We start from the raw sequence: 21,345 nt of genomic DNA, 5'->3' as shown, positions 1-21,345 counted from the left end.
AATCCTGCAACTGTAATCTGAAAAACAAACTAGTGTGTTAGAAAGAAAAGCCTAAAAACTAAATGAAAAGGCTATAAAACTGTGGTATGAACCAACGTGAAGGTGTTTCAGAGCAACCTGCGTTTACCTCCCTCCCTCCAGGTGCAGCTGTGATCACGTTACCTGATGAATACTGAATGACACTAAGTGAACCGGACACCAGACCCAGACGTTCATTCAGCGAGTCGTCCCACACGGCCCCCGCTCTTCTCTTCGGGCTTCATCGCTACGGCCGACGACAGCAGTGGCTTCTGGTGGAGCTGCAGCAACATGTCCGTCAGAGCCAAATCCCATACGGACCTACAGACCGTTGGCAAGTCCTCGATGGAGGACGGCTTTCACAAATCTCTCTCCATGAGCAGCAGTGGTGTTAGCAGAGGCGGCCACTTTGGGTTCGGGGTGACAGAAGAGGTCAAAGTTCTCCCCAGGGGACCAAGGGGACCCAGGAGGCCGATTCGGGCGGTGAGGCCGGTCAGCGCCGTCGGCTCCGGCGGATCCTTCCTACAGATTAACCACCTGCAGGGGGAACTGGTTCGGAAGAGGAAGGTAAGAAGGGTAAAGAAGGATCTACTGGACAAGGTCATGACTGACAGCATGGTGTCATGAAGCATGACCTTCATAGGTTTACTTTGACCATTTGAAAAATTCACAAATGACTGGAGTTCATCACAAAACAAAGACGCTTTCTCCAACTCACTATCTCACCGCTTGTCAGGAATAAACGCTTTGAGGAATGATTCTTTGGTTGGGAGTTGTGGCGACTGCACTGCTTCTAATGGAAAACCCAAGAGCCAAAAAACAGTAGCAAACATGGATTTGTGGATTTTACTTTGCAACACTTTGCAAAATCATTTTCTCATTTTAAAGTCATCAGCGTACGTACAGTGGATCAGCACAAAGTCGGGCATGACTTGGTGAAATGTTTATTTCTTGTGAAAATGCTGTAAGCTGAACGTTGCTGATGAAAATCGCAGAATAATTTATAGTCGACTGCAGAAAAACTGCAGAAACGTAAGAAATAGGCAGAAGCCACGGAGGGGGAGGGGGGGTAACACTAATGTAGGCCAGAATGTTGACCTGAGGTCACACACTCTATTCAATATGCAAAACCACGTGTAAAAGCTAAAATGAGTTCATTTGTAAACATTTTTGCACAAGCCAGGCTATTATTTAATTTAGTTCTGCCCAAACTAAATAGTTTTGACGTTTGTGGTTGTAACATGACGAAATGTAAGAAGATTTGAGGGGCTGAACCTTTTTCTTTTATTTACTGATTTATTTATTTATTTCAAAACACTGAATATCATACAAGCTCCTGAGATGACAAGAAATAAACTCATCGTAACCTTTTTGTTAGAGTCTGCAGACCATCTGAACATCCAGCCTTCAGCTCAAGCTGCCATAATCTAGAATGCATTACAGATTAATTATGGGTTCAAAAAAGAAAAAAAAAAGGAGCAACATAAATCATTCCTCTTGATTAGTATCAACAGCAAGAACAGTACTGTTCTTTGATTTGTCGGGATGGAGAGAAAATGAAAAAACAACCTTCCAAAGTGCTGACGTGCATTCATTCACTGGGAAAACACAATCCATCATCTCAGCTCCTCACGTGTCCAAAACAAACTGCAGCGGATCTGATCTGCTCTCCTCAGGAATGCGAGGACCTGAGGAGGGAGAACAAGTTCCTCTCCAACGAGATCCACATGGAGCGGGTCATGATGCGCACGGAGAGCGAGCTGACGATGAGGAGCCTGCGCTCCGAGAACCAGGAACTGAGGACGCAAGTGAAGGAGGCGAGTGAAGGAAAGGCCCGAACGCAAAACACCCGACTTGACCCGGTCAGCGCGCGCCCAACTCCTCCCTTTTGGTTTTTTGTTTTTTAAGCTGAAGCAGAGGTTGCATCACAGCCAGCAGAGGGCGACATTTTGCTCCCGAGCGGCAGAGGAGGCGCAGGAGTCCCGGGGCGAGGCCCAGAGGAGCAGGGCCTCCGCCGAGGCTCGGGCCCTCGGGTGTCAGCGCGACAAGGAGGCGGCTGAGGCGGAGCAGAGGCGGCTGAGCGAAGAGCTGCAGCTGCTCAAGAAGCAGGTCGACTCACGTTCACCTCAGAGTCACACCAACAAAAACCCCAACCCACCTTCCTGAGTTCATCACCTTTAATTTTACATGAGACTTAATTTACATGTTCTATAATGGGGCTGCAGAGTGGAGCAGTTGGTAACACTGTTGCCTTGCAGCAAGAAGGAGTTTGCATGTTCTCCCTGTGCATGCATTGGTTCTCTCTGGGTACTCCGGCTTCCTCTCACAGTCCAAAAACATGACTGTTACGTTAATTGGTCTTTCCAAATTCTCGCTAGGTGTGAGTGTGTTGTTTGTTTCTGTGTTACCCTGCGACAGACTGGCAACCTGTCCAGGGTGACCAGAACGCAGCTGGAGACAGGCACCAGCAACTCCCATCCATTATCCATCCAACAGATAATGGACGTTCTATAATGCTCTTTCATATTCATATTCTCTACTGTCTGCGTTCTATTTTATCCTTGTATGTTTGATAGTTTTAGGGGGAAGAGACGGAATTGCTGTGTAAACACGCTTCCTTCACTTCAAAATAAGAGCATGAATACAAACTTCTAACTACCGGTACTTAAATAATTCAGCAACTGAAACTTTAACACAAATGTTGAACTGCGTTCAACTGGAAGCTTCCAAACAGTCAATCAGTTTATCTTGAAAAATGTATTTGAAGGAAAGTTGAATGGGACAGAATTCCTCCACTACAAAAATCTCCATCTGTGGCAACACTCAGTGGTGTCTGTTGATTCTTAGGGTGGAAGAAACTCTTTCAAGTTTTGGGGGCAGTTACTTCTTTCCACGTCGGTCCAGGAAGGTTTGACAGCTTATGATTTAGGTTTGAAAGGTTTACTCTTCTCTCCTCTTTCAAAACACAACATGGTCAACTCAACTCAAACAAATCAAACATCAGGCTGTTTACCGTCAAAAGGCCAGGACTGCAGTAGCTTTCCAAAACTGCTTCTCCATCTCTCTGTAGTCACGTCCGTACAACAACCACACACACCGGACAAAAATAAATAAATCAATAAAAATACTATGTAAGTGAACGAGACTGAATGGATCGTGAGCTACTAGTGCCTGTTCTGACGTCAGCCTTCGGTTTTCGCAGCTCACCGATCTGCAGCTCCCGCTGGCGCAGACAGAGAAGAGCTACTTTGAGGCCAAGCTGAAGCTGGAGCGGCTTTCTGGGGAGAAACAGAGTCTGCTGCAGGAGAACAGGAGCCAGGGGGCAGAGAGGGACGAGCTGCGACTCAAGCTGAAGCAAATCACTCAGGAGAACGTCCAGATTAAAGAAAGGTACACTGGACACGGCCGAGTGGTGGTTTCACCACCTCATCTCCACCAAAATTGAATGTGACTGTCCAAAATATTGGTGCCAAGCAAACATTTTTCAAGTCTTTACAAGTTCTTAGCACCATCTTTCTTCCTATCAACTCTGACTCGCTCCTCTGTGGGAAAAAAGCTTCCATGTTTCACCTTGGGAACGCTGCGTTCAGGGTGATGTGGCGTCTTCCTCAACCTACTTTAGATATCATGGTAGTTTCAAGGCTCTCCTTGACCACCAGCTGAAACAGATCGCCAATGAATTGAAGCCGATTGGTTGCATTGGATTGTACACTTCAGTTCTTCTGTGTTTGTTATATGAAATGAGGCATGAAATGAGATAATTATGGTGATTTAAAAAACCTACTTGCTTGCTTTGAGTTTGAAAACTGGCAGTTAGAAGATGTTCAGTGGCTAAGAAATGGTGAAGCCCTGCATGTATTTACAGTGTTGCAAGAAACTGAAACTTCAAAGGTTGAACGTTCCTCCGGTTATCCGGTTATCCTCCCATCTGCTGCTGCCTTCACTCCGGACGTTTACCAAATTCCATCCAAATAACGTGCGCCCCCCTGGTGGCTAAACGGTGCCAGTGAGCTTTTGTTAGCCCCGTCGAGGCTAACCTGAAATGGCCACAAAAATGCTTCGGCTGTGTCGGGATGTTATGTCGCGCATTCTGCTTGCAGTGAGATGACTTTGAGGCGTAAAGCGACGGCGGCGGAGGAGGAGATTCAAAGAGCCAAGCAGGCTCAGCGAGAGGCCGAGGATGAGAGGCGGCAGGCCGCCAGAGAGAGGCAGGAGAAAACGGCGGAGTGTCTCAGCTGGAGGGAGAAGCACCGCGAGTTAGCTAACATCCTCCAAGCTCACGAGGACCTGAAAGCGCAGAGGCGGAGCAAAGCCGTAAGTTGCTCCGCTTGGTCTCCTTGGTGAAGTTACAAACACACATCCGGGTGTTTCACGCGACAGACCAACTTCATGTGGCTGTGGTGCCTTTTTGAAAGTCGTTTTTTTTGTGTGTGGTTGTTTTCGCTTTTAAAGTCACACATTCTGAAATGAGCAACAGTTATTTGAGCTGTTTAGTCTGTTTGCCCTACAGGGGTTTAAAAAAATGCAGGTCATTTTTTCAAAGTCCTAATTTTATTTAGAATTCCCAAATTTCAAACAAAAAAAAAAGCTTTGTAGGAAAACTTTAGTTTGAAAGATAATTCGCTAGCAAGCTAAATATTTAGCCTTTAACAAGCTAACAGGTTAATAATTATTTAGTGAGCTAATTGTAGTTTTAGTTCATTTGAGTATTATGTTTAGTTTATAGTTCTGGGGGAAATATTTAGTTCCAAGCTATTGTTCTGAACTTTCAAAACTAAACATTTAGCTTTCAACAAGTTTTATGTGAAAGTTTGAGCTTTATGGAAAAAATTATGTGATATTCCTGAATTGATGATAAGTTTAATTAAGTTCATATAATAGTAAATATTTTTTTTGGAATAAACACTGGCAAACTGCAACAGATTGGAGACTGGAGTCAAGGTTCATATCCAGCTGGAGCTGGGAATGAAAGAGTTCTCGCTCAGATGTTAGTGTCCAAGTTAATAGAACATTTATTATTTAATTTTTCCAAGAAGAATGGAAAAAAATTACTGACTTGGAGATGTGCAAATAAGGGAGAAATCAGCCATAGCATAAAGTGATGCTCTAAAGTATTGACTATTAAATAAAGATCTAATTTGCACTTCCAACAGTGTCAGGCTAACATCAAGAGCTACTTCCTGTGTATGACTGAGAGCAATCAGCGGGTAAAAATCCTGAAAAATCCAGACGGAACTGCAAGAAATTTCACAGTAAGCATATTCTTCTAAAGTCAATTCACCTACACAGCAGAGTAAAAAAATCCACATCGACATCACTTCTTTTTTATGTGTCCGAATTCTGCACAGGAAGGAGATCCTGTGTATATCAGCACACCTGACGACGGATCTGAAGAGCCTGAAAGAAGTTCATCCAGGTAGAGTCGTCCTCAGTCTGGCATCTCTATCCAGATCAGTCACTGATTTTGAAAAAAATAAAAAATTATTCCTCCTTGGGATGCAGCGATCCACTTTTTTAAACTTCCAGTACCAAGACAGATAGCATCAAACTGGCTGTTCTGAGGCTAAAGCAAATAGTCAAAGTTCCAAAAATTAAACCCAGATGGTGTAGAGAATCTCAATTCCTGGTCTTGGTAATTCTAAATGAATTCAAAATGCTCAAAAATCAATTTTAGTCTGTTTAATTTTTTGGTAAAATAATATTTTGAACAACTCTTATTGAAGTGAAAAACCATGCAGATAAGCTAACCTATTACCAGTGATTTAAGTTGCAGATTTTTATGCACAAACTTGTATTTCTCTAAATATAAACTCATGGAATTTGGAACTTTGTAAAATTGTTTTAAATAAGTTTTGGATTTGCTTACACTGTCTTTTACTCTTGTGATTGGAATCTGTAGTCACTTCCAGCTGCTGAGCAAATAAATGTGGTCCGTACAAAGCTATATGCCTAAGCATTTTTTTATGTGTATAGTAAATATTTACATATGTTAAAAGAAAAATGTCAACTATTAATCCAAACTTCTTAAAATCAGAGGTCGACTGCTGGTGTTGTGCAAACTGTGGCCACCAGGGGGCGTCAGACACTCCTGGTGGTCTGATCTGATGAGACGTTGCAGCAAAGAGGTGAAAACTTTTTTGTCTTCGTCCCGTAGGACCATGCTGAGAGTCTCAGCCCCACACACGGGGAGGGACCCGGGCCCCAGTCACTTCGACGAACTGCCCGCCTTCGACGGGGGGCGCCCCGGCTCAGCTCCCTCACGCCGGGCCAGGAAGGTGGTGGAGTACTTCTGGATCCCTACAGACGAGGAATGAAGAGTGGCTCTGTTCCGTGTCACAGCCCAACATGTGAGCCGTTTCACCCTGGAGAAGCATTTCACTCAAAAATAAATGAATATTGTTAGTAAATAGTCCATTAAATAAATGTCTTATTTTTGAAGCTTGTTGGAACATTCTAAATTAAAAGGACTAGTATAACAAGTGGGTAGAGGTATAAACCTAAAGCCCATCTCTTCTCTAGCAGCATCACTATTATGATCTCTTCATATTCACAAGTACTGAAGCAACATATGTTCATTTTTCATTCTCTGCTTCTTCCTTCTCTTCAAACCTGTAAAGAGAAGCAGTTAAAAAACAGTGACAAGTACTGGTGCTAATGTACTGGACTTTATTGACATTAAAGCAACAGAGGTGCACAATAATTATGAATACCTTACAATAAGATTCATATTCATTACCCGACACATACACATGGCTTATCAGCATAATCTGGGTATGTTTTTTTTTCTTAACTGTTTAGTTTACATGTTTTCCACCCACCCAAAAGAGACATTTACACTGAGATTTCAAATAAGCCACTCCCCCCTCCCCTCCACACCCTGCAACAAAACTGCATTATGGGTAGGTTCTACCAGGTTACTAAACTGCAGAAATGACGTTTCCTTCTTCGAATATCAATACTTGTAATCCCACGTGAAGAAGCCTTCTTGGAAATGTTTACAGTGTGCAATCAGGCCAGGACTGAATGAAATGCTCAACCTTTTTTGTTTGTTTTTGACTCATTATTTAATTTCATCATGAGAACAAAAAGCCCATCTAGAACTAAGAGGTAGAAACACAGGCAGAGTTGGAAACGGTTCAGCGCCACAACAATGATCACATTTTTTTTTTTTTCCAACTGTTGTAACTTCTTGAAGAGTATTGCAACCACTCGTCATACACAATACATAGCAGGAGAAAACAGGGCCACCTTCTGGTCATGCAGAAGATTTATGCTCCAACAAAACAAATGTTTTGTTTTTTTTAAAACACCAAAATAGATTTTCTGTTAGATCTTCTCTTTGTTGGGCCTTTTTTTTCTGAGAATCACCAAATCCTTACTGCCGTTTCTTACGATCGCATCTGAATGTAATGATTTTTATCAACACCGTTTCATAGATGTATTTAAATATCTGTTAAGAAATTTATTTTTCCTCTCTTTTTTTGCCTGAAGGAAAATATATTGGAAAGGTTTTGAATTAAGAAAAAAAAAACAAAAACAAAGAAAAACATGCAAAGTGAAAAATGAACCAAGAAAAAACAAGGAAATAAACAAGATAAAGTCACTCTAAACTCCATGTGTAGCTGACTGAACACAGATCCAAGAACATAAAAATAAAATAAAAAAATCCAAACATCCACATTAGGCAACAGGTCAAACGATGCTTCTCAGCCCGACGAGTTAACAAGCTTTGGGTTTAGATAGACGGAAGCAGCTCGGTGCCCTGTGGTAGTGGTTAAATAAAGCGTGACGTTAAAATAATAAAAGTGTGTGTGAGAACAACAAAATGGGGGATCTGGGTCATGATGCTTCTGCTCTGTTTCTCAGTCTGCTTCTTCCTCAGACTCCTCTTCCTCTGCTGTCTCCAGCCAAGTCAGCCACTGGTTCACCTGACAGGATGAAGAAAAAATATAAAGTTAGTTTTCTAGTGCTTTGTGTCTAAACTGAGCAGTGAAGAAATTTAAATTAACGTTGCGATGCTTGGTAAAGTTTGGACCTGCAATACAGATTTGTCTTTAGGAACTAGAACAAGACATCAAACGTTTTTGTTTAAAATCACTAGTAGGGCCCCCTTGTGGGAGGGGAGGTGGATGGTCTTGTTTGGCTGGGGTGCCCCCTGGTGGATGATGGTGCACATCCCTCATGCCATCAAGTGCAGGCAGAAGAAAAACAACAAATATGCAGCCAAGTGAGTCTCGAGAATCAGATACTGAAAATAATGACCATATTTTCTGGACCACAAGTCACACATTTTATAGTCTGGCTTATAAAAAGAATGCACGGTAAGTCTTTTTTATCCCATTAATTTTAAAGTAAAAACACGGTGTCCACCACCACGTTACAGTGCTGTAGTGCAGTGCATTTGCTGAATGGGAAAAGATTGGATTTGTCAGTTGTCAGACTGTTAGCTGGGGAAAAAAACTCACCAAATTGTATTCAGCGGCTGATTTTGTCTAGTTGAGAATCAGAAGCCGTTTACCTGGAATAAAGCTTTTCCTTTTCCAGGGAATTCTTGGGTGATGTCTTCTTTCCATGATAGGAAGGCTTCTTCTTCAATGATCTCCATGTCGTAGAAGTTGACAAAGTAGCGCAGCAGCATACCTTACAGGAGAAAGAAAAAGAAACAAAAATGTAAAGCACGTCTTGAATGAGACATAAAAGCACATGGGGCTGCCGTACCTTTAGGGAAGCCGCTGGCATTGCAGTGCACTTGCAGCGCGTAGAGGGCGCTGACCTGCAGCTCAGTGTGGTCGTGCAGGAACTTCTGCATGACGGGTTTGAAGGCCAGCAGCAGCTGCTTCTCCTGCTCCAGCTGCTCCTTGGAGGGGGCTGCCAGCTGGTCGTCGCCCTCCGCCATGCACAGCTCCTGGGAGATGTACTGGAGGAAACTGGAACAGACGCACACGGTCACAAAGTTTTGTTCTGCCAATGGAAACGTGGAGCTGCTCGGCGCTGAAGCGCACCTTGTCATGAGGATGTTGACGAAGCCTTTGTCGGTGTGCAGCCTGGGTGAGATGTTGTCTTTAATCCACTTGTAGATGGACTGTGGCGATGGGTCGGCCTTGATCTGCTTCAGCAGCTCCTTCTCCAGCTTCAGCAGTGGGAACAGGAAGCTCAGCCCCTTCCCCTCCAGAACCTCCAGCATGCGGTCCTTGTTCTGATCGATTTCTGCCAAAAGAAAGAAGAAAAATGGAGGTCACTTCTGTCCATTTAGGAGATCGATATTTTTCCACAGCTCCTTTGAATTGTGGAGCTCCTCAAGGTTGTATTCTCGGCTCACTCTGCCAATTGACATGACGCTGGCTCCGCCCCCATGCTGCCGTAGAGCAATCCTCCCCCAATCATTCCAGGGCACTGACCAATCAGCGTTCCAAGAACAGTACTCCGACAATATTGACAGTATCTATCATAGAAAACATGCTGTAGTCAGAGATTTTGAGGAAAATATATAATCGCTACCGGGCTAGTCAGCACCACGAAGGTAACTGGTACTAAATATCCCAGTTTTGTCATAATGATACTTACTGATAGCTCTGTGCTAACAACTCACAACTCAGTTAATTTAAAACAATAGTAAACATCTAATCAGTTCTAGATCAATAAGTGAAGGTAGTTATGCTGGATTTTATGCGTGTAGATTCCAGTGGTAGCTCTATAGCAGCATGAAAACCGACTGCACAAACTGCTATATTGGCATTTAAACACCGTTTCATACTTCTGTCTACTTCTAAGCATTTTCCTGAAGGCAGATTTTCACAAGCCGCTATTATTCAAGTAATTACTCACCCATTGTGTCCTGCAGCATTCACACTTAGACTTTTTTGTCCCTCATTTGTTCTCTTGGGCTTTATCGTTGAATTCTCCGTTATTTCCGCTAATAACCTTACACACCTGTAGTACCTGAAGTAGGGCTAATTACAGAAGTTTCTTGCCCGTCGTCTTTGCCTCAGCTTTAGTTTATAAGGCAAAAATGACTCAAAAAACATCTGGGGTAACACATTGAGGTCCATTAGTTAATAACAGTGTGGTTGTAGGAGGACTGCTCTACCTCTGCATGGGGGCGGAGTCTGTGTCAATTAAAGAAGACGGGGTCATTTTTATTCAACCATTCTATAATAGTGATGCACAGATCTGATATTAACTGTATATTATCTGTAATCTGCTCCAATATTGAGTAAAAAAAAATATCTATAATCAGGCATTGGTGACAGTTCTCCAAATCCATAAGGGCAGACATATTCAGTCTAATTCTGTCCTTTGTGTTCTGAGTGACAACATGCCATTTATCCTACATTTATAATTTCTAATTACACTTTTTGAACCATCTGAAAGGTTTGTTGCTGTTTATTTTTACATGTTTAAAACAAACATAAAAATAAATAAAAATACGATGGTCAGTTTCTTTGTTACATTAGCCATTCTACTCCTAATTGCACTGACTAAAAGTTTTGTTTATGTAAAGCAGTACATAAACGTTCCAAAAGAGGGTGCTGTTCTCGGTAATTGCTGCACTATCGCAATTGTAACATGTTTGTCCTGCTGAGGACACCGTAGTGCAGGGATGTTTTGCGCGAACTGCTGTATTCCTTACAGAATGTTCATTGCCTGCAAGGTAAGCAGCTTCTCCGCCAGTACTAGTGGAACAAGTACATTAGATTAATATACAGAACCGTTTGTTTGTTCGGTTTGCCAGTTGGGTACGATGATGTTTAATTGTTGTTTAAAAGGGAAAGCGATTGAATTGTGACAGTATGTTTATTGCCTGCAAGGTGGATGGAATAAACGTGCGAAAGTCTGTGAAGAGCCCTGTGTCTGATTCCGCCCCTGCATGGATCACATCCCACCTACATCATAAAACACAACGCAGAGCCTCGGGCGTCTTGCATCAGCTGCAGATTGCAGATTTAGGGACGGAGAGCCTGGGTTCCATTTAAGTTGAGCTCGTGCCTCTGACCTCTTGACAAAGTGACAGTGTGTGAGCTGGTGGGGCGGCTGTACCTGGAAGCATCTTCTGCATGTTGACCTTGCTTTGCTGGAAGAGCTCGGTGAGCCACTCGCGGTCCTTCAGCTTGGCCGTCTGCTGCAGGCAGAGCAGGAAGAGCGGGAAGTGGGTGCCGTTCTCCAGCGGGTGGGCCAGCTCCGCCACGCTCACCAGCTCCGCCATGATGGCCCGAGCCGCAAACTGGGCCAGGTAGGACTTCACCAGAGGCACGTCCAGCTCGATCTTCGGACACAGGTCCAGGACATTGAGGAAAGCCTGGTGGGAATGAATAAAACACTTATACACTTTTTGACTGATGTGACTTATAGTCCAGAGAATATAATTATTTTGTTTAAAAACACTGAAGGGAAAAAAGAATTGGAGCAGTGGAGTCCATTTGTGTTCTCACAAAATTTTTTACTGGACAATAAATTATCACCACAGAAGATAATATTGTGATTTTCAAGTACTATATTGAGAATGAAATAATGTAAGTTTGCTGTATGAATAATTATGTAAAGAATACTTAATACTGGAATAAGAAGATTTTTTAAATATTCAAAACATAGCAAACAAAAATAAAATGGAAATTAAAAACTACACAAAATTTTTCTTCAAGAAATATCACATTGGAAATGATCAACCTTATTTGAAGTCATCATGACTAACTGCTTGCTCCTGGAAGATGAACTTGCACACTTTTATCAAGTCTATTGCAGCAAAAACATATTTGCAATTCTGTGCTCCATGTTTATATTCTACCCCTTGGTGAAGATGAGACCCTCTGTGGGGGTTTTGTCAAAATGTTGTCCATCTGCTGTATCTCAGCTCTAGGCATTCCATCAGCTTCCTGTACCTGCATGAAGTTTTCTCCGGTGATGAGGCCTTCGGCGCGCAGGGCGTGGATCAAAGTGCTGGCGTGCTCCTTGTCTTCGTCGGGCCGGTCCAGGGAGCACACGATGATCTTACTGAGCATCTCTGGCAGAAAGTGCTTTGGCGCTTTCATCTCCCGCACGCCGCCCACGGCTTCAGTCAGGTTCTTCGTGTTCAAGTACTCAGTCATGATGGCCTCCTGGTGAGAGGATGAAAGAGACCCGGAATGAGCAGGAACTTCACCGATGGTGGGTTTTCCACCATCAACATGTCTGCTTCTCTTACTGTGGTTTTCAGAAGCTCCTCTTTGGCAGGAGGGGGCTTTTTGTTGGTCTTCTGGGGTTTTTCCTGGATGGGTGGAGGGTTGGTCTTCAGGCCAAGCTGTGGAGGCTGACAGAAGACAGCAGGGGGTTATGCAATATGAAACTTAATAAAAATTACACACTTATTCCAAAAATTAATGAGTGGGTGGTATTGTGCATTTTTCAGGCACCATTTCATAGCACAATCAAATAATTAATTTAACTTCAGTTATAAAAACGCCATATGTAGCCATCCATCGGACTTAAGAGATTTGACTTTGTAATTGAACGGCTTAAAATTGGGCCTCCGTCTCTTTAAGAAATCCCTGCTCTTTCTGAAGCTCCATCTTCAGCTCAGCATCATCCTTGAAGGCGGAGCTAGGTCCACCCATCCGTTTTGCACAACTGAATGGTTGTCATGGAGATTTGGAGAGTTCTCAAACATGCATGAACGAATCAAAAACACTCCAGATATGTTTTTGATAAAAGAACATTACAACATAATGTAAAACTAAAAAAAAAAAAGAACTTTTTTTCCCACATAATATTGCCCCTTTCAGTCAGTCTGTGCCCGTCTTCTCCTACCTGTCCTAGCGGAGGGGTCTGGGTGCGGGGGGGCTGAGAACTGGGAGGCATCATAGAGGGAATCTGAGGCTGAAGCTTGGGCACCTGGTTCTTGTTGAGGAGGAATGACTGAGCCGGCCGGAGGCTGATCTGGAGACGGCACAGAGCGGAATCAACCTGGAGCTTAAATTGCATCTAATTGTGTGCATGTTTTCAGAAGCGATGCCCTCATATCTCATAATCGCAGTCAGCGGACCTGCTGCCAAAGCGAGGAAGAGGATGAGGAGATAGAGGAAGATGAGAGGAGAAGGAGACGGAGCAGAGAGCAGAGGACAGACTGACAGCAGGTTGGATTCCTCAGAATAACGCGTCTTTTTATAATCACTGGGCATTCAGGCTCCAACAAAGAGATGGTTTAGTTGGGATTGCTTTGGATTTTAAAATGTGGTTCTGTTAAATTAAAAACAGTCTTCACCTACAGTAGATATACCCACAATAAACGCAAAAAACAAGCTAGCTAGCAGCCAGCAAGGGTATATTAGCAGCTGGTTAGCGGTAGCATCAACTGCCTCATTCACAATGAAGATGTCTGTGTGAGTCACAGTGAGTTTCTGCAGGCACAAAGTCAAATTTAAGAATTTTTCTGATCATTTTAATGACCTGAAATTCTAATAAAATGTACAAGAGAAATTTGTGAATAAATACTGACTAGCAACAGAAACGTGAGCACGACAAAATTTAAGACCTGTGATTTAACTTATTCAAGACGAACTTTTCTCCTTCTTTGGATAAAATTAAGAGATTTTAATCTGAGTGTAAAACTTTAGATGATAGAAGTTTGCTTTGGAGTAACGTAGGTGTATAGAAAATGAGGGAGAGTAGAATCATCTATAACAGGGAGGATATTAACCGCTTTGACTTTTTAACAGAACCTCACTTCAAAAGTCCTGAACTATCCCTTTAACTTGAGACCATCTGACAATGAGCTCCTCCAACAGCTTGTCCTACTAACCTCATCTGCATTGAGCTGTCCTTTCTTGCTGAAACGTGGAGGCATGTCCTTGGACTGAGCCTGCTGCTGGCTCATGTGGTTCTGGCTCTGGTTGAGGAAATGTTGGTTCTGAACCTGCCAAAGGATTTAAGTGTCATTTGCTGTCGCTAAAACCGATAAGTCAGACACGCATCTATTCACTCCGAGCTAAATTACCTGGTTGGACTTAACGAAAGACTTGGGCCCCATGTCGAACTGTGACTGCTGAGGAGCCGCGATGTGGCCGCTGTGGCCGTTGAAGAGTGGGTTGGTGCGATGGCGTCCCATAGTGGGCGAGTACCTGTCCTGAATAACACCCGGTCCGGTTCCAATCCCGCTTCCTAAGAAACAAAAGCAAAGAAGACTTTGGATGTAGAAATTGGAGATGAAGATTATAATTCAGAAAATTGTGTATCAGGTCAAAGGTCGGTAACTCATTTGCGCCGTCAATGCGCCCTTTAGGGATCTCTTCAGAGACAAAAAAAAAAAAAAAAAAAAAACTACAATATATTACAATATATTAATTTATTATTCTATGTTTCCTCTTCTTTGGTTATTGTACATAGGTACATAAATTTGCTAGATTTTTTTGTTTTTCAGAAAGCAGCAAGAGCAGATTAGAGAAATGCAATGATACCGCTTTTATCTTTATCTTTTGGTTATTCTTCTCTTTAAGAACAAATACTATTTTTATGATTACAATAAACACACACACACACACACACACACACAGTTGAAAAGTCTAACTTGTTAAAATGCATGTATTTAATTGAAATGATGTGTCAAAGTCCTGATCCTAATAAAAACAGCTACAAAACGTGGACAGAAAACGTGAAATCACACCTGGCATCTGTCCAAACATGTCAGCCAATCCCCCAAGAGTCTCCCTGTCCAGTTTCATTCTGTTGGGCATGAAAGGGCTTTCCAGGAAGAAGTCCATCCTCATCCCCTGAGACATGGGTGCTGGGATGAAAACACCCAAATCCTGGAGGAAAACACGATTGTTAATAAAACGACCACACAAACTATGTCATTTCATGGCTAAACACGGTAAAGTCGGCAGACCTTCACTGCGTCCTGACGGATCTGGTTAATTGTCTTTGGTCCGTTGTCGATGAAGGCCTTGCGGGGGACCCAGTTGTTTTCACGCAGCTCCACTGTGTCTTGCAGCAGGAAGCGGATCCTGGCAGGCAGCTCCTTGTTGTTCATTAAGGATCGCATACGGCCAAAGTACTGATCCATTAAAGACTGTTGGGAGCGCATGGAGAGGGAAAAAGTGCTCAACACAGTGCTGAATTGAAATCCAATCCTCACCCACACCGAGGGCCATGTTAGGGGCTCTTACCTTTGCTTTCTCATGGTCGAGTCTCGGCCCCACTGTTCTCATTATCTGACAGAGGCATTCCAGGTCCTCTCCCATATCCTTGAGCTGGACTCTCTTCTTCTTTTCCAGAAGCTTTGGACATGATCACAGGAAGTAAGGAAGGGGTCACCATGAATCTTATGGTAATGATTAAAACTATTAAACACAAACAGGAGAAAAAGCATGAGCTCACTGTTTTGATGCACTTATGAAGGATAGATTCATGGATGAGGTCAAGTTTGCCAAGTTCCCCGATGAATTTAATGTTGCCAAGCATCTTGATCTTGGCGATGGCACGCTGCTCCTCCTCCTCAGAAGTGAGAGGATTGTCATGTTTGTCATAGACTGAAAGGAAGGACAGGGTTAGGGTGACAGGGTCAGCAGCAGCTTTATCAGGACACAAACTCTCTGGCTGATTACACAAGTTTAAAAAAGCCTGACCTGCTCATTCCCTTTTTGGATGAAGCTGTTTTTTTTTCTGTCTGAAATGTTGCTATACAAAGCAACATTTCAAAAAATAGCTCAAAAGACATCACCTTTGACTTACTTTCAACATTTCTGGTGCGATTTTCAAATTCATCTTGAAGCTTGGAAATCAGCAGTCTTCTGAAGGTCTGAAAGGAGAGGGGGAAAAAATCTCAATTTGCTTCTGTATTTATGCAAAAGCTGATTTCTAAATTTGAGTTCCAAGACTCAAAATCATCTTTTTTTTTAAGAGTTCTCAGTCATTGTTCAATTTAATAATGCTATAATGTTCTCAAAGAGAAATTAAGCTAGTTATATTTAAATCAAGTGGAATCAAAAAGAGTTCAGTGAATGTATTTATTTCCACAGGTCAGTTCATCAGCATCTAAAATAACTGAAGAATCTAACACCATTTAACTTCCCAATGTAAGGGAAGTAATAAAAATGTATTTTTAAATTTGAAATCTAGAAAAAATCTGACTGTAAGAAAACACTAATGCTTTTTATCATCTGACATTTATTGTATTGACAAGTGAAAATCACTCCATTTTCTTTTCCCAGGCATATCCAGGTCTCAACTTTTCCCTTCTTTTTAAAGCCTGAGAATCCCATTCCTTTCCCTAAAGACCACAACAGCCACTTACTGTGCTCTGCTTTTGGGATGTTTGGATCTCAGATGAAGGGCCATCAAAGTTTGGAGCGTCCTCTGCCAAGCGCAGACATAGCTGAGCATAGAGTGAGCTATATTTTGGCTCTTCTAGGGCTTTGTCTACAATCTGAAACAAACCAGAGTTAGGATGCGAGTCAGCAAGAGCAGCGACGCAGCCACATATCTCCTCTTCGCTGAGCTAAACGGATCCGAAACGTTCACGTACCAGCAAGATGATTCCTTTAAGGACGAGTTTTGAATCTACGCCCACATTCAGGAGCTCAAGGCATAGCTTGTCAAACTTCTCAGGCGTGAGTTTGTTGAGTATGCTAGGAGAGGAAAAAAAAAACAAACAAACAAGAAGGTAAAAATAAGATAACAAGGTTGTCATGTTTTGTACTGAGAAGCAGCACCTGATGCAGAAAGGAAAAGGCCTGAAGTGCTTTTAGCAAAGCACATGCCATCCTAATGACTTCAGTCTTATCTTTTGTTTTGGTGTAAACAAGCAGAAACACGACTCCATCTCAGTGTGGCTTAAAATGGCTTCAGAAAAGCTTGAATGATGATTCAACTGTTTGAAATTTGACTCGACCAAATTAAAAAGAGCAGTATTATGCGTTTTCCAGACTTACAGTAGCATTTTATAGCACAATCAAGTAACTATGTTTCTGGCAGTTGTAAAGTGCTGCATATATCTAATATGAGCAAAGACATTTCACTTTGTAATTTAGCGCTTTAAAATTGGGTCTTTGTCTCTTTAAAAATAATTTGCTCTTTCTGAAAATTTGCTTTCAATCCCTTTAACAAAGTTGCATTGAAAAGTAGCTTATGTAATGAGCTCAGCAGATGCGCAGTACCAGCAGGTGTTTGCTAACTGCTGCTGGCTAGTCTGAAGGAGCTGAGTGGGGGGCAGTCGGAGGCAGAAAATTGGAAACTGCAGCTCTGAGGACGAGCATCGACCTCAAAGACGGCGCTTGTGAGAACAAATGTTTTGGGTGACTGAAAGGTTGCCACGGGAGATGAACAAATTTCTCAAAAGGTCAAGGTTAAATGTTGGTTCAGGTTAGGTTAACCCTCAAAATCGAAGCAACACTGGTATGTTTTTGAAGAGTTAATATAACATGATGTAAAGCTCAAAAAAGTCAACTTGACATAATACTTGCCCCTTTAAGATCACTTGTTGCCTTTAATTATGGTTAAATCCAATTCTGCATATGTTGTGATTTTGTTTCCCTAAAAAAATGTGAATTCCTGTACACCAATCAGGTCCTTACCCCCTCACTTTCCTGAAGATTGCATCGTGTCGCTCTTTTTCGTTGCTGGAGTTGGCATCTCGTCTAGTGCTTCGTGAAGGAACCCATCTCTGAACGCTTTGCCCTGGGGTTTTCCCCAGGAACTCGCTGAAAGATGCAAAAAGACTGAGTTCAAGACTTAATCTGAGCAACAGCAGCAGCAGCAGAACGCTTTGAACAAAATGGAACACAAAGGTCGTTGTTCTGAGAGCAAACCCCCAGCACCTGCACAATCCCAATCACTGCAACCTTTCCATTAGGTTCACTTTGACTCGACGTCATGGAAAACCCATTACCACAAACATATAAATAGAGTCGAAAATGGCAGTACAGGACTACTGGGAATTGGAGATCCCTGGAGTTCTAGCTCCTATTCTTTCAGTCTTCAGCAGAGTGACAACAAAAGAATTCTTGGCGGTCAAATGACCTTTACGTCAATAAGAATTGATAGTCTAAAGCTAACCCTACCTGTTGCCGACAGTCTTGGGATAGTGCTGAGGTGCACCCCTACCACCTCCTCCCCCCGAAGAAGCACTGCAGAGGAAAATAACCAGAGGAACGTGTCAACTTCACGCCACAAACTGGAACTGTTCGGCAAACACAAGGCCATTCACCACTAAACCCAATTTAAGAAAACTAAAGGAATAAGTGATCTGCACATCTTCTGAACATCTGTATGGAGGGAGACTTAACAGTTCCCCCAGAGTCAGTAAACTGGAAGGGAAAGCTAATGTGAATGAGCTTAACGGAGAGATTGACTTTTGCTTTTCACCAGCAAATTAAAGTTACTATTTGATCATTGAACATGTCACATCTCTGTCAACTTGTTTTTTTTTTTTTTTTTACAAAACTGAATTCTAGCTCAATACTTTCCTCCTGCTCATGTATTTGTTATCTATAACTAGGTACTGAATTAGTTTTGTAACCGACATTGACCTCGGTTACAAAACCCGAGATGAATGTCGGTTTAGTCTGTACACTGACTGAACGTCACTACAGGTTGAAGCAACATGTCATTATTAAGCAGCGACATGTTGGCCAGTCGTGAACCGGGTGAAAGATTTTTGATTCATGAATATCTGATCTGCATAAAACCACAAGATCTTATTCAGAAGTTGACTTGACCAATTTCATCAGACTTTTTTTTTGGCTTGTATTATAATCATTAGTGTACTGGACAAAAATCTGAACTAAAAATAAACTCCATTGAAAGTTCCAACAAAGTAGCAGAGATTTATCTCTGCTACTTTACGGACCGGACCAGATTATAAACGGAAACGGACCGGATTATAAACATCGTTTCTCCTCTGGTGCAGTAGGTCAAATTGATTGTTCATTTTAGATATAAAGTCAGACAACTTATCAGTTCTGTTTTTAATCAGATGATCAATAAAGGGATTCAATTTGAGGTACGATTGAAGAAGAATTTAGGAGTTTTTGCATTAAAAAAAAGTCATTTATAGAGAAAGCAAACTAGGGGTGTTGTAAACTGACATTTTAGTAATTGAGTAATCTATCGATTAATCTTACAATTAATTGAGTAATCAAATTTTAAAAACACATAAAATAAAACATTGGTAAATCTAACAGCAGTGTTACTGTCACATATCAACATCACTCCAATTTTTTACATTTGAGCTTTCCTAACAATAACTTTTGTAGTTTAGAAAACTAACTTGTTACAATAACAGCTCCCTTTCCAGTGAGCTGAAGAAAAGTAACATAAAAATCTGAAATTATATCCAACTCAATAATAAAGAGGCAGGCTCACAAATACGTTTATAAAATATGTCTATACTCCAGCTTTTGGTTTATGCATTCATATTCAATCAATTTAATAGATTAACTCTCACCTTGCCCAGACATTTAAAGCTTTTGTGTTCATGTTAGTGACAGGATTTGACACCTTCGTTCGTCACACACAGAAACTCATCTACCAGCTACGTGCCGCCACAATGAGCTCTGCCAGCCATTTGTTGAGACCAGGACATGAAATAAATTTTCCGGTTTGTCCGTAAAGCTACACTTACATTAATTACCTAACGCGCAGCATTCAGTCTGTCCACTCACCTGCATAAACTAGCATCACATGTATCCTTAAAAATTGAAGTTCAGATTAGAAGCCGGGGGTTTGCTTGAAGTTTTAACTTAAAAACACTGAACATAGGTGTTCCTATGAGCTAAAACTACCGACTGATTCCAATAACAAAGACGGAAGAAATGCAGAAATTTTTTGTGAAGGAGCTTTTCACAAACTTCCTTCACAAGATTTTGTGAAGCAATTTTTTCTGAAGAAAAGCATCAGAAGCATTCTGATCTACACAAGCAATGACAATGACAATGATGATGTGCATAGTGCAGATGGTGTGACAGAGCAACATGGAAATATTCCCCAGGGCCACCTTGCTGTTAAATCAGAGACAACGTGATCTTCCAATCTACATTCACAAGCTTTTATAGAATCACATTTTAACACAGTTTGTTTCTTATCTAGAACTTACACACTGAGAGAGCAATGAGAAGCTGCTTCCCATCTCCAGTCCAGAGCTATAAACTCTCAATGTCAAGCTGGTTTTAAAATCTTAAACAATCACAGAGGGCTTTTTGTGCAACCAAGCAATCCCTCCTAAGGTTCAGTCTATGTACCAGCTGCCCCTTACAAAAAAAAAAAAAAAAGGTCTCAATACAAAGTGCCTGACAGCCATTTTGAGCATTCCCACATCCTGCTTTGTTTTAAATGCCGGAAGTCCCAGCCCAAAACCCTATTATAGGGCCGACCCTGGAATAAATGACTTATACTCACGTTAGTGGGCCTTAGGGAAAAAAAAAAAGAAAGAAAAAAGAAAAGCTCCAGTGATTTATTACCTGAAACGAGAAGCACCCCCTTCTGCAATCACACTCTCCACTTTGGCGGCTTGACAATGAAGAATACTCAAAAGAATAAGAATAATAGGAGGGGATGGGGAAAACGGGGCTGAGGAAGACAGAAGGAAAAAAACCAGAATCAGCATCATAAAGAAAAATTTAAATGCAAAATATGAAATTCACAGGAATTTAAAAAGGAACCACTCTAAATCAAATCTTGTTATCTGAGGACAACGTGTTTCCATTTCTGTGTCCCTGTTCTAACAAAAACACAAAGAACTCTGTGAGCCTAAATGCATGACTGTGAACAGGACCCTTTTGTCGACAACAAAGAAGAAGCTGCGTCAGCTAACGTGCTAATGCTACCGGCTAACATAAATAATTAGCTGGCTCACTGTGCCGCTGAATGCATAAATTAGCTCCGTCACGACACTAGCAGAGCGGTAAAACGTATAAGCGGTTGGGTTTATACAGCATGTGTGATGAACACCGACATGCTGCTGTGCTCTAAATATCAATCGTTCGTCATTATGGATGCAAACACAGCAGAACCGACGTGAACGTTATGTGCTGGTGCAGAGGCTCGGGGCAGGGCAGCCTGGACAGCCGAGGATGCTTTCCACTCAACCGGCCTTTTATTGTCATCCCGATAGCGGTGGAGAATTATGTCTGGGTCTAACTAACCCATTCAAGGCGACTGACGCCCCGCGATATTGACTCAACGTGTTTTCCTAAACTTATTAGATGCAAATATTGATGTTATGCACGCGTGCGTGTATATTTACACGTAAATAACACTCGCTGTAACTAGGCTACGACGCCATTTTCTACTAGAATATAAATCAGCCGACCCGTCTCCAGGCTAGGCTATCAGCCGGTTCCTGAGCTAATATGCGCTAGTTAG

General features: G+C 42.0%; 2 protein-coding genes and 1 non-coding gene across 3 annotated transcripts; 1 reads left to right on the top strand and 2 right to left on the bottom strand.

Annotated features, from left to right (window-relative positions):
- The first annotated feature begins 3,937 nt into the window (after positions 1 to 3,937).
- Positions 3,938 to 6,489, top strand: LOC129361248 (uncharacterized). The gene is made up of 4 exons (XM_055031989.1): positions 3,938 to 4,332; positions 5,172 to 5,270; positions 5,367 to 5,434; positions 6,173 to 6,489. Exons 1-4 carry the CDS (start codon positions 4,123 to 4,125, stop codon positions 6,330 to 6,332), a joined length of 537 nt encoding a protein of 178 aa, XP_054887964.1. The 5' UTR covers positions 3,938 to 4,122; the 3' UTR covers positions 6,333 to 6,489.
- A 175-nt stretch (positions 6,490 to 6,664) lies between these two features.
- On the bottom strand, positions 6,665 to 20,549 carry eif4g2b (eukaryotic translation initiation factor 4, gamma 2b). Its single transcript, XM_055031985.1, has 19 exons — positions 20,442 to 20,549; positions 17,559 to 17,684; positions 16,511 to 16,613; positions 16,280 to 16,411; positions 15,718 to 15,784; positions 15,364 to 15,515; positions 15,153 to 15,263; positions 14,873 to 15,055; positions 14,651 to 14,792; positions 13,985 to 14,148; positions 13,790 to 13,903; positions 12,799 to 12,927; positions 12,197 to 12,301; positions 11,895 to 12,110; positions 11,056 to 11,314; positions 9,021 to 9,225; positions 8,737 to 8,945; positions 8,537 to 8,658; positions 6,665 to 7,946 (listed from the first exon to the last, which is right to left on the bottom strand). The coding sequence occupies exons 6-19, from the start codon at positions 15,445 to 15,447 to the stop codon at positions 7,881 to 7,883; spliced, it is 2,109 nt and encodes a 702-aa protein (XP_054887960.1). The 5' UTR covers positions 15,448 to 15,515; positions 15,718 to 15,784; positions 16,280 to 16,411; positions 16,511 to 16,613; positions 17,559 to 17,684; positions 20,442 to 20,549; the 3' UTR covers positions 6,665 to 7,880.
- On the bottom strand, positions 13,000 to 13,169 carry LOC129368154 (small nucleolar RNA SNORD97). The gene has a single exon (XR_008606793.1). It is a non-coding gene; the product is annotated as a small nucleolar RNA SNORD97 (small nucleolar RNA).
- Positions 20,550 to 21,345: the final 796 nt, after the last annotated feature.

This window comes from Poeciliopsis prolifica, unplaced genomic scaffold (assembly GCF_027474105.1).
Source record: "Poeciliopsis prolifica strain line A6 unplaced genomic scaffold, Auburn_PproV2 SCAFFOLD001, whole genome shotgun sequence".
Lineage (NCBI taxonomy): Eukaryota > Metazoa > Chordata > Actinopteri > Cyprinodontiformes > Poeciliidae > Poeciliopsis > Poeciliopsis prolifica.
This window is presented reverse-complemented; position numbering and strand designations above follow the sequence as displayed.